The sequence below is a fragment of the Pristiophorus japonicus genome, chromosome 9, assembly GCF_044704955.1.
Source record: "Pristiophorus japonicus isolate sPriJap1 chromosome 9, sPriJap1.hap1, whole genome shotgun sequence".
In the NCBI taxonomy this organism is placed as follows: Eukaryota; Metazoa; Chordata; class Chondrichthyes; family Pristiophoridae; genus Pristiophorus; species Pristiophorus japonicus.
This window is the reverse complement of record NC_091985.1, coordinates 119963217-119975945: the sequence shown is the minus strand read 5'-3', so window position 1 is coordinate 119975945 and position 12729 is coordinate 119963217. Positions and strand designations below refer to the sequence as shown.

General features: G+C 44.3%; 1 protein-coding gene across 3 annotated transcripts in view; it reads left to right on the top strand.

The window, feature by feature from the left end:
- Nucleotides 1-9047, top strand: part of LOC139273200 (N(4)-(Beta-N-acetylglucosaminyl)-L-asparaginase) — an 81185-nt gene extending 72138 nt beyond the window's left edge. The window contains exons 8-10 of one of the 3 annotated variants that reach the window (XM_070889782.1): nt 2541-2608; nt 3096-3200; nt 8898-9047. In XM_070889782.1, coding sequence (XP_070745883.1) covers nt 2541-2608; nt 3096-3200; nt 8898-9005 — 281 coding nt within the window. In that variant the 3' untranslated portion in view covers nt 9006-9047. Of the gene's footprint in view, nt 1-2540; nt 2609-3095; nt 3201-8897 lie in introns of those variants that run through there. The other 2 variants (XM_070889783.1, XM_070889784.1) reach the window with 2 other exon arrangements.
- The last annotated feature ends 3682 nt before the right edge of the window (nt 9048-12729 follow it).

The window sequence follows — 12729 nt, the reverse complement described above, 5'->3', positions numbered from 1 at the left end:
ACACTTTGTATGAAGGCTGAACGGCACGTTTGACCGTTAACTGCCCACTCTATCTCACCATGTTGACTATTTCCCTGTTATTCTGCAAATGAGACATTGCACAAGATTGGTTAAGGTGAAAAAAGCATTTTAATTTATTAAACATTTTTACATTAATGAAACTTTGTAAACTTTAATTTAGTAACTTGAATACAATTTTTCAATGGTAAAACTGTTCTAAACTTTAGTTAATTAACGATAACAAAACAACAAAACAACCCCTGCACCAAACATCCTTCAGCGGCAGCCACCTTTACCGCCCCACCCCCGTCGATTGTTGCCCCTGCCCCTACCCACGTTGGGCCCAAGATGTTTTTAGCAACGCACCCAGAGCATCAGTGTTGTTGGGGGAGAGAAGTAGGAGATGCCATTGGACACCCTGGAGAAGCTGGGGCTGTGGAAGGCCCGGCTTCTGAGGGGCAAGCTTGTTGTTCCGCCTCACCACTCACTGGTGCTGTCAGTCTGGGTGGCATGACACTGGGGACTCAAGTGCCATGAGTCGACACCGTCAATTGCCACTGGGCATTGACAGCCTTGGTGCAACTACAAGCTGCGACATGCAACTTGTGTCCGCAGATAGTGCTGCAATGTTTGGGGAGATCCCACCCAGGAGACCTCGAGGAGCTATCGGCTGAGCTGGATGCTCTCCCCAGACAGTGCCACCAAATCCAGGTGAGCATCTGCCTGCCTTTCACCAGACCGGCTTTGCTGACTCAGCCTCCGCAGAGACGGCATACAGGATTGAAGCCTGGGGGTTTGTTGCTGGGACCCGGGGCCTCGGATGCTGGATAACCACGGAATGTGATGTCCTCATCCGACGATCTGGTGGCTGCAGCTGAAGTCCTTCGTGCCTGCGTGGGCTCTCCCCCCCCCACCCCCACATCAAATTACCACTTTGGTCCTCCTCCTGCTCTGCCTCCTGTGGAGGTTCCTCAGCAGGGCTGATGTCTGTGTCCTCCACCATAGCATCCGGCGAGGTGGGGGCTTCCACTCCTGGATGTGAGGCCTCGGAATCCACATCTGCAAAATAGAAAACAACAGACGACTGGTTAGCAGCAGGGGAGGGGGCAGGATGACTTGAGTAGGGTCACATAGTGCAGGCTCATTTGAAGGACCACCACTATTGCAGAACATGTCGACGACAGACAGTACATCGTGTTACCCAAACCCTAGCCCACAGACAGAGGATTTTGTAGGACTTTCCCTCCCTCTCAAATGAGGTCTCAGCACCTCCACGGGTAGTTGCTCTCTGCGAGGCACCCATCAGACCTGCCACGTGACTCTCAAGCTGGGTGAGTGGGAATACTTTGGCTGGATCGCCGCCTGTGTGCCACTGCTCCCGGCGGTTGTGTGACAACTTTCCTGCAAAGATGACAATACAAATGGTTACCAGAAGGCCCTTCTGCTCTTGTGGCAACCCTCCCTCAGCCGAAGTCCCTTACACCAGCGCATGTGCTGCCTCCTACAGCCCCCTAAGCTCTTTCTTCCCCCTCCCCCCACAAGCTCTCGCTCTCCCCCCAGTCTCTCTTCCCCAAGTTCTCTCTCGCTCTCTCTACCCGCAAGCTCTCTCTCGCTCTCTTCCCCAGGCTCTCTCTCGTGCTCTCCCCCCAAGCTCTCTCTCAGTCTCTCCCCCCAAGCTCCCTCTCCCCAAGCTCTCTCTCTCCCCCAGACGCTCTCTCTCCCCCCCAGACGCTCTCTCTCCCCCCCAAGATCAGCCATGATCTTATTGAATGGTGGTGCAGGCTCGAAGGATCGAATGGCCTACTCCTGCACCTATTTTCTATGTTTCTCTCTCTCACTCTCCCCCCCAAGCTCTCTCTCTCTCTCTCTCTCACTCTTCCCCCCCCCCCCCCCTAGTCTCTCTCTCTCCACCCCCCCCAGGATGTATCTCCACCCCGTGTCTCTCTCCTCACGGAGCACTTTATGGTGCCGCTTGAAGCTTCACTCAAAGTGGCACTGAATGAGAAAGGAACTGCTCCTGGCCGCCCCGCTTCTCTCTCTCTCCCCCCACACCGCCAGCCCGCTTCTCTCTTCCCCCCCCGGCCCGCTTCTCTCTCCGTCCCCACTGGTCCGCTTCTCTCTCGGGGCTGCCATGTGGTGTTCGGGGGCAGTTTCGGTTCAGAATCAAGCGTCAGGGTGGTGGGGGTGGAAGAGGAGGACGCATGCGTAGAAAAGGGTTAGTGTAAATTGCGTTGGGGTGGGTGGGGGGGGGGGGGGGGGCGGAGTCGTTGACTATATGTCCTAACTCGCTTCAATCAGAAGCGAGAATTAGGACAAATAGTCACTCCGATTTTTTAAAAATAGACGGTAACCACGATTAGTGCCCAAAAAACGGTGATAGCGCTAATTGGTGAATTTCTAGCCCTAATTAGTCTTTTAGTTGCAGGATGATAATGTGTAGGAAAGTGGATATGTAAAAAATTTGAATTGAAATGATGACATACGTTAATGTTCTCAAAAACTTCATTCAAAAGTATATATTTTGTTTTTTTTAATTGGAGCCACTGGAGATGGAGATAACATCATGTGTTTCTGTCCTTGTTTCCATGTTGTTCAGCTCATGAAGCAGGTAATGTGTTTTAAGACTTCTTTAAAAGTTTTATGTGAATTGTTTTTAGTGTTTTCATATTGAGTGAGTTAATCAGTTGAGCCGTTCCAGAGATGTTACAATCTTTAGGAATGCCTCAGAAGCAGCAGATTGAATTCATACCTTCAATGTACTGCAAGGTACATATTTCCAATGTTTTTAAAAAGAAGAGCAATGTTAACCGTTAATATTTCTAACACCACGTCACCTTGTGGTGTTCTTCTCTTACTTAAAATTGTTGCCTGAGTTTGCTGCTAATTTTTAGTAAATAAAACTTCTTTGCTTTTTCATTATTTTAGTTTTTTTTTTCATCCAATTATAATTTTGCACATATCTCATGAAAGCTCATCAATCAGTTATTCAGTATTAGCATTTTTCATAATTTGCATTTATTTCAGATTTTACAGAAAACTTCAGATTTACGAAGTTGTGTTATGTACTAATCAATGTTTCTCTCTATCGTCTCCAGGGGCTTTCTCCTGCAGATGCATGTCAGTCTGTAATTCAGGATATCTGCCACAGAGTAGGAAAGAAAGCCATCTTTGAAATTGGGCTCATTGCATTGAATATGAAGGTACCTCGTATAGCTCACGTATGTTTTAAAGTGTGGATAACGATTGTTTTTCAGGAGTGGTCACAGGATAGCAATTGGAGTGGGAACCCAGGCTAATTTTCCTCTCACATGCCTCGGGAAATTTAAGGCAATTGGAGCATGCTAAATCCTACCCATCTGAGCTCAGCACGGGGTTGGGATCAAACCTAGAACCTTCTTGTGCTGGTTTCAATCAGATTGACACTGGGTAGTGCATTTCCAAATGAGCAAGTGAGAATGCTTCCAACAGATTGATTTCCAACCACTGTTGAAAATCTATATTTGTAAAAAAAAATGTGTTCGTTGTGCTTTGAGTTAGATGTATAGCATCAATTTTAAATGATAGGAGTGACCTTTATTAATCTACCTTGTCTGTGTCAGACAATTCCTTTTGAAATGACATGAACACATTACTCAAGTCCAATCCATCACGCAAAGCACTGAATGAAAACCATACAATTAGTATGTGCACTAACACAACACTGTAATATACACATAACAGTTCATGCAAACATTACACTTACTTGTTCTACATAATTGTGTTTGTAGTACAGTGTCACACTAAGAATTGTTAAATGAATGCAGTATTTGGCAAGTATAAAACAAAGTGTTCATTTGCTCTTACATTATCAATAGTTGGAAATAGAAGCAGGAAATTGAAAAAAATGCAGATGTAGTCTGCATTAAAAAAATTGTTAGCATTCTACAAAAATGGTGCAGTGATTATTTAATTTACAGATAAAGAATTTTTATAGTTAATTGACTGTTCGTGCCTGCCCTGTCATTAAATAAGATCATTACTGATCTTCTACCTCAACTCCACCTTCCTGCATTACCCTTAATCTCCAAAAATCTATCAATCTCTGTCTTGAATATACTAAATAACTCACAGCCCTCTGGGGTAGAGAATTCCAAAGCTTCTCAACCCTTTGAATTAAGAAATGTTCTCCTCATCTCAGTCCTAAATGGCCTAACCATTATTCTGAGACTGTGACCCCCTAGTTCTAGATTCCCCAGCCAGGGGAAACATCCTCCCAGCATCTACCCATCAAGCCTTGTAAGAATTTTAAATGTTTTAATGAGATCACCACTCATTCTTCTAAACTCTCAGAAATATAGGCCAAGTCTACTCAATCCCCACATCTCCGGAATCAGTCCGGTAAAACTTTGTTGCGCTCCCTCTGAGCCAAGTCATAGCATTTCTGCTGAAGTTATGAAATATTAGGCAAGGTCATTTTGCAGCAGGAATACTATGGGCAGGTGGCATGGGTTAATATTTTTCTTTTATAATCGTTTTCAGTTTGCATTTTGTTCTAATGTTCTTTGTTAGTAGAAACTGCTTAATTTACTGCAGTGTTCTTAATTGACCATTTATCAGATTTAGTTGAAAGTAGTGGGTAGGTATCGGCTTAGCAAGAATAGCAAGGAAACACCAGGGTATAGCAGTGAGTAGAGAGGCACTGTAAAAAGTAAGAGGAATAAATTAACATGAAAGAAATTAAAGTATTTGCATTATGTATCACCAGTAAAGGTGGTGATATTGGTTTACTCCTAAAAGATTAGGTTTTCCAGTCTGTATCAACCAAGTGGGAGTTGGACGCAGTGAGTTTAGCATGTGTTTGAGCGGAGGGGGTTGGGAGCGAAGTCTACCAGAAGCAGGCAGAATCAGCCTCATTTGAATAGTTTCATTGGTCTCTTGGCTCATATTGGACCTGGTGTTGGTTGCTGGCCAAAGGGGAGGGTGGGAAATTATGTGTCACCAGCCCTGTGAGAGCTTTAAGAATGAGGATTGCTGGCAACATTTAACAGGAAATGGTCGCATGTGAGGAGAAAGTTTCTGTTTGCCTTTAAAAAGGCAGTAAATATTTGAAATGGTTATTTCATTCTTTCATAAGCTTCTTTGGTGGGGTGGGGGGGCGTCGGTGGGGGTGGTGGGGGGGGGGGGGGCGGGGTGGTGGTGGGGGGCGGGGGCGGGCGAGGAAGAGACCAGCAAAACTTAGTGGCTAGTAAAATAAATGTGTAAGCAGGAAAAGGAGTCTGTGGCTAACTGGGAGTCGTGCAGTACTCAAACAGCCGTGTTGTCTGGCAAAGCAGAGATGCTGCTGCTGGAGGTGGTTTCTGGAGGGTGTCCCTGCATCCCTTTCCAGGCCACTCTCCCCAAAGGTCAGCAATGCAACTTACCTGGAAGGGCATGAAGAACTCCCTGCTCCTTAAATAATGCATGGGGTTACTTTACTTCCAGCACAACAACAACAACTTGCGTGTATATAGCGCTTTTAACGTAGTACACAAAAATATAAGAAATAGGAGTAGGCCATTTGGCTCCTTGAGTCAGCTCCGCCATTTAATAAGATCATAGCTGATCATCTACTTCAACTCCACTTTCCTGCACTATCCCCATATCCCTTGATTCCCTTAATATCCAAAAATCTATTGACCTCTGTCTTGAATATACTCAACGACTGCACCTCCACAGCCCTCTAGGGTAGAGAATTCCAAAGATTCACCACCTTCCGAGTGAAGAAATTTCTCCTCATCGCAGTCCTAAATGGCCGACCCCTTATTCTGAGATTGTGACCCTAGACTCCACAGCCAGGGAAAACATCTTCCCAGCATCTACACTGTCAAGCCCTGTAAGAATTTTGTATGTTTCAATGAGATCACCTCTCATTCTTCTAAACTCTAGAGAATATAGGCCCAGTCTACTCAATCTCTCCTCAGAGGACAATCCCCCCCATCCCAGGAATCAGTCTGGTGAACCTTCGCTGCATTCCCTCTATGGCAAGTATATCCTTCCTTAAGTAAAGAAACCAAAACTGCAGACAATACTCCATAAATAATTGCAGTAAGAAGTCTTTACTCTTGTACTCAAATCCTCTTGTAATAAAGGCCAACGTACCATTGAGTTTTCCTATTGATTGCTGTACCTGCATGTTAACTTTCAGTGATTTGTGTACAAGGACACCCAGGTCCCTTTGAACATCAACATTTCCCAATCTCTCTCCATTTAAAATATACTCTGCTTTTTTATGTTTCCGACTAAAGTGGATAACTTCACATTTCTCCACATTAATTCCATTTGCCATCTTCTTGCCCACTCACTTAGCCTGTCTATATCCCCTTGAAGCCCCTTTGCATCCTCCTCACAACTTACATTCCCACCTAGATTTGCATCATCAGCAAATTTGGATAACAAACCAAAATTCTATAGACTATGGAACAGTTCCTGCAGATCGGAGGGTGGCAAATGTAACCCCACTATTTAAAAAAGGAGGGTGTGAGAAACCGGCGAACTACATACCGGTTAGCCTAACATCAGTCGTAGGGAAAATGCTAGAGCCTATTATAAAGGATGTCATAACGGCACACTTAGATAATATCAACGGGATTAAACAAAGTCAGCATGGATTTATGAAAGGAAGATCATGTTTGACAAACCTACTGGAGTTTTTTGAGGATGTAACCGATAGAATAGATAAGGGAGAACCAGTGGATGTAATGTATTTGGATTTTCAGAAGGCTTTTGATAAAGTCCCTCATAAGAGGTTATTGTGCAAAATTAAAGCACATAGGATTGAGAGTAATGTATTGGCATGGATTGAAAATTGGTCAACTGACAGGAAACAGAGAGTAGGAATAAACGGGTCTTTTTCGGGGTGGCGGGCAGTGACTAGTGGGGTACCACAGGGATCAGTGCTTGGGCCCCAGTTATTCACAATATATACAAATGATTTGGATGAGGGAACCAAATGTAATATTTCCAAGTTTGCTGACGACACAAAACTAGGTGGGATTGTGAATTGTGAGGAGGATGCAAAGATGCTGCAAGGCGATTTAGATAAGTTGAGTGAGTGGGCAAACACATGGCAGATGCAGTATAACGTGAATAAATGTGAAGTTATCCACTTTGGTAGGAAAAACATAAGGACAAAGTATTATTTAAATGGTGATGGCTTGGGAAGTGTTGATGTACAGAGGGACCTGGGTGTCCTTGTACACCAGTCATTGAAAGCAAACATGCAGGTGCAGCAAGCAGTTAGGAAGGCAAATGGTATGTTGGCCTTCATTGCAAGAGGATTTGAGTACAAGAGCTAGGATGTCTTACTATCGTTATACAGGGCCTTGGTGAGACTACACCTGGAGTATTGTGTGCAGTTTTGGTCTCCTTACCTAAGAAAGGATATACTTGCCATAGAGGGAGTGCAGCAAAGGTTCACCAGACAGATTCCTGGGATGGCAGGACTGTTGTATGAGGAGAGATTGAGTCAACTAGGCCTATATTCACTAGAGTTTAGAAGAATGAGAGGAGATCTCATTGAAATGTATAAAATTCTGACTGGATTGGATAGAATGGATGCCGGGAGGATGTTTCCCCTGGCTAGGAAGTCTAGAACAAGGGGTCACAGTCTCAGAATATAGGGGATGAAATTTAAGACCAAGATGAGGAGAAATTTTTTCACTCACAGGGTGGTGAACCTGTGGAATTCTCTACCACGGAGGCCAAGTCACTGAATATATTTAAGAGGAAGATAGATAGATTTCTAGAAACAAAAGGCATCAAGGGGTATGGGGGAAAAGTGGGAATATGGTGTTGAGATAGAGGATCAGCCATGATCATATTGAATGGCGTTGCAGACTCAAAGGGCCGAATGGCCTACTACTGCTCCTATTTTCTATGTTTCTATATATTACATTTGGTCCCCTCATCCAAATCATTGATATAGATTGTGAATAGCTGGGGTCCAAGCACCGATCCTTGCGGTACCCCACTAGTTACAGCCTGCCAGCCCGAAAATGACCCGTTTATTCATTCTCTCTGTTTTCTGTTCGTTAACCAATCCCTCCTAGTATATTACCCCCAATCCCATGAGCCCTTATTTTGTTTCATAACCTCTTGTGTGGCACTTTATTGAATGCCTTCTGAAAATCCAAATACACTACATCCACTGGTTCCCCCTTATCTATTCCGCTACTTTTAACCTCAAAAAACTCGAACAGATTTGTCAAACACGATTTTGCTTTCATAAATCCGTGCCGACTCTACCCAATCCTATTATTATTTTCGAAGTAAAAAGTCCCAAGGCGCTTCATAGAAGAGTTATCAAACATTGAGCCACACAAGCCGATATAAGGACAGATGTTCAAAAGCTTGGTTGAAGAGGCAGATTTTAAGCAGCGTTTTAAAGAAGGAGAGAGAGATAAAGAGGCGGAGAGAATTACAGAGCTTTGGGCCCAGGCAGCTGAACCATAGGAACCACCAGACAGGGCCAAGTTTTAATGCCTCATTCAAAACAACAGAGCCTCTGATAATGCAGCACTCCCTCAGTGTCAGCATAGATTATGTGCTTCTAGAACGGGGCTTCAGCCCACAAGCTTCTGATGCGGAGGAATGATCCAAGCTGAAGCTTAGTGATGTATTTTCAGCTTCACAGGATGTTTTCTTTCAGTCATTGGTTTCTTATTTCAAATTAAATAAATTTTTGTATTAAAAAGCAAAATGCGCTGTTTACGACAATCAATATATCCATTTTAGAAAGGACCATTTAAAGAAAGAACTTACATTACGACGGTGCCTTGCACGACCTTGGTATAGTCAATGGAGTGCTTTTTGAAGTGTACTCACTGTTTAAAGATGTTCTGGTAAGCGATGCATGTACTAAGCTGTTTTTTGTTACACAGGGTGAAGTTGGAGCGGCTTCAACCGTATCTTTTCCTTATACATTCTGGACTCATGGGATGGCAGCAGCAGAACGGGCAGAGCAGCCCTCATACAAACCGTTAAATTGACTAATATCATTGCAATGATTAAAAAACCTATATTTCTTACAATATTTCGAAGCATTCTAATTGTTTCCCAGGTTCATGTCCTGTGCCACCCAGCTGAACTCTGATTTAAATGCAAGACGGCTGACTTGTTAGCTCCCAATCTCAATCAAAACAAAAGCAAAATATTGCGGCGCTGGAATCTGGAATAAAAACAGAAAATGCTGGAAATCTCAGCAGGTCAGGCAGCATCTGTGGAGAGGAAGCAGAGTTATCATTTCAGGTCGATGACTCTTCGACAAAACAATTTGGGCTTGAAGCTACTCAGAAATCTGCTCTGATATCTTTTTAAAATGTGGGGGATGCTGACAAAGCCACATGTATTGCCCATCCCTCATTGCCTGAAGATGCTGGTGACAGGCCTCCTCCTTGAACTGCTGCAGTCCTTAACTTACTAACAAAACTAAGAATTTCTCCACAGTTTTACAACCTGCAAATCTTTGCTGTCTTTTGAAGATCAAGCTATCTGGACTGTTGAGATGCCTGATATAAAAGCCTGTGTTTTGAAAGGAAGGACATTAGCTTGGATGATGTGGAATCTGTATGGGTGGAGCTGCAGAACACCAAAGGGCAGAAAACGCTAGTGGGAGTTGTGTACAGACCACCAAACACTAGTAGTGAGGTTGGGGATGGCATCAAACAGGAAATTAGGGATGCGTGCAATAAAGGTACAGCAGTTATCATGGCTGACTTTAATCTGCATTTGAATTGGGCTAACCAAACTGGTAACAATACGGTGGAGGAGGATTTCCTGGAGGGTATAAGGGATGGTTTTCTAGACCAATACGTCGAAGAACCAACTAGAGAGCTGGCCATCCTAGACTGGGGCCCCAAGTTTCCACGTGATTTGCTCCTGATTTTTAGGAGCAACTGGTGTAGAACGGAGTATCTTAGAAATCGGAATTCTCCACATTTAGTTTGCTCCAGTTCTAGTCAGGTAGAACAGTTTCACTTTGGAACAGAATTTTTTCTTCAAAAGGGGGCGTGTCCGGTCACTGACGCCTGATTTGAAAGTTTCCACAGTGAAAACGTCCTCCAAACTAACTTAGAATGGAGCAAGTGAAGATTTTTGTAGGCCTGAAAAAACCTTGTCTACACATTGAAAAATCAGGCGCAGGTTACAAATTAGGCGTCCGGAACGAGGTGGGGGGAAGGGAAGTCATTAAATTCTATAATAAATCCTAATTTATACTTATACAAATATTATACAAATAAATCCAACCTGAATAAACATTTATAAGCAAAGAAAAGATTAAATAAACCATCTTCCTACCTGTGTGAAAGTGCTTCAGGCAGGCCTTTCAGGCAGCGGTTTCCCGACGGCAGGCAGGGAGAAGGCTGCAGGAAGCCTCAGAACTTGAGGCAGCCGTTCCCGACGGCAGGGGGGGGGGAGGCAGTGAGAAGGCTGCAGGAAGCCTCAGAACTTGAGGCAGCCGTTCCCGACGGCAGGGGTCGGGGGGGGGGGGGGAAGGCAGTGAGAAGGCTGCTGAAAGCCTCAGAACTTGAGGCAGCCGTTTGCAGTCGGGACCGACGGACGGCAGGGGGAGAAAGCTGCAAGAAGCCTCAGTGCTGATCATGGAAGGGCAATGTGGTTTTATTAAAAAATTTTAAAAATTGAACAGCTACAAAGAACTACAAAAATGGCCGAGTGCCAATGTTTCGTTCACACTGCGCATGCGCGAATGCTTCAACGTGCCGGCACGAAAAAAACTCATTTAAATGGTACCCGCCCCCTCCTACTTACAAAATTGGTGCGAGTAGTAGGCTCCGCCCCCCTGGGCGCCGCGCCAAGCCGACATTGAGCTGCAAAGCGCTCGAGAATAGCGCGGTTTTTTTCAGGCGCCGTTTTCGGCGCGAAAAACGGGCGCCCAGCTCAGAGGGGCGCCTGTTTTGCCGCGTGTGGAAACTTGGGGCCTGGGTGTTGTGTAACGAGAGAGGATTAATTAGCAATCTTGGTGTGCGAGGCACCTTGGGGAAGAGTGACCATAATATGGTAGAATTCTTCATTAAGATGGAGAGTGACACAGTTAATTCAGAGACAAGAGTCCTGAAGTTAAAGAAAGGTAACTTCGATGGTATGAGACGTGAAATGGCTAGGATAGACTTGCGAATGATACTTAAAGGGTTGACGGTGGATAGGCAATGGCAGACATTTAAAGATCACATGGATGAACTTCAACAATTGTACATCCCTGTCTGACGTAAAAATAAAACGGAGAATGTGGCCCAACCGTGGCTAACAAGGGAAATTAGGGATAGTGTTAAATCCAAGAAAGAGGCATATAAATTGGCCAGAAAAAGCAGCAAACCTGAGGACTAGGAGAAATTTAGAATTCAGCAGAAGAGGACAAAGGGTTTAATTAGGAGGGGGAAAATAGAGTATGAGAGCAAACTTGCTGGGAACATAAAAACTGACTGCAAAAGCTTCTATAGATATGTGAAGAGAAAAAGATTAGTGAAGACAAATGTAGGTCCCTTGCAGTCAGAATCAGGTGAATTTATAATGGGGAACAAAGAAATGGCAGACCAATTGAACAAATATTTTGATTCTGACTTCACTAAGAAAGACACAAATAACATAGAAACATAGAAAATAGGTGCAGGAGTAGGCCATTCGGCCCTTCGAGCCTGCACCGCCATTCAATGAGTTCATGGCTGAACATGCAACTTCAGTACCCCATTCCTGCTTTCTCGCCATACCCCTTGATCTCCCTAGTAGTAAGGACTACATCTAACTCCTTTTTGAATATATTTAGTGAATTGGCCTCAATAACTTTCTGTGGTAGAGAATTCCACAGGTTCACCACTCTCTGGGTGAAGAAGTTTCTCCTCATCTCGGTCCTAAATGGCTTACCCCTTATCCTTAGACTGTGACCCCTGGTTCTGGACTTCCCCAACATTGGGAACATTCTTCCTGCATCTAACCTGTCTAAATCCATCAGAATTTTAAACGTTTCTATGAGATCCCCTCTCATTCTTCTGAACTCCAGTGAATACAAGCCCAGTTGAACAAGTGTTTCTTGATATGTCAGTCCCGCCATCCCGGGAATCAGTCTGGTGAACCTTCGCTGCACTCCCTCAATAGCAAGTTAGGAGACCTTCCGGAAATACTAGGGGACCGAGGGTCTAGCGAGAAGGAGGAACTGAAGGAAATCCTTATTAGTCAGGAAATTGTGTTAGGGAAATTGATGGGACTGAAGGCCGATAAATCCCCAGGGCCTGATAGTCTGCATCTCAGAGTACTTAAGGAAGTGACCCTAGAAATAGTGGATGCATTGGAGGTCATTTTCCAACATCCATAGACTCTGGATCGGTTTCTATGGATTGGAGGGTAGCTAATGTAACCCCACTTTTTAAAAAAGGAGGGAGAGAGAAAACGGGGAATTATAGACCGGTTAGCCTGACATCGGTAGTGGGGAAAATGTTGGAATCAATTATTAAAGATCTAATAGCAGCACATTTGGAAAGCAGTGACAGGAGCGGTCCAGTCAGCATGAATTTATGAAAGGGAAATCATGCTTGACAAATCTTCTAGAATTTTTTGAGGATGTAACTAGTAGAGTGGACAAGAGAGAACCAGTGGATGTGGTGTATTTGGACTTTCAAAAGGCTTTTGACATGGTCCCACACAAGAGATTAGTGTGCAAAATTAAAGCACATGGTATTGGGGGTAATGTATTGACGTGGA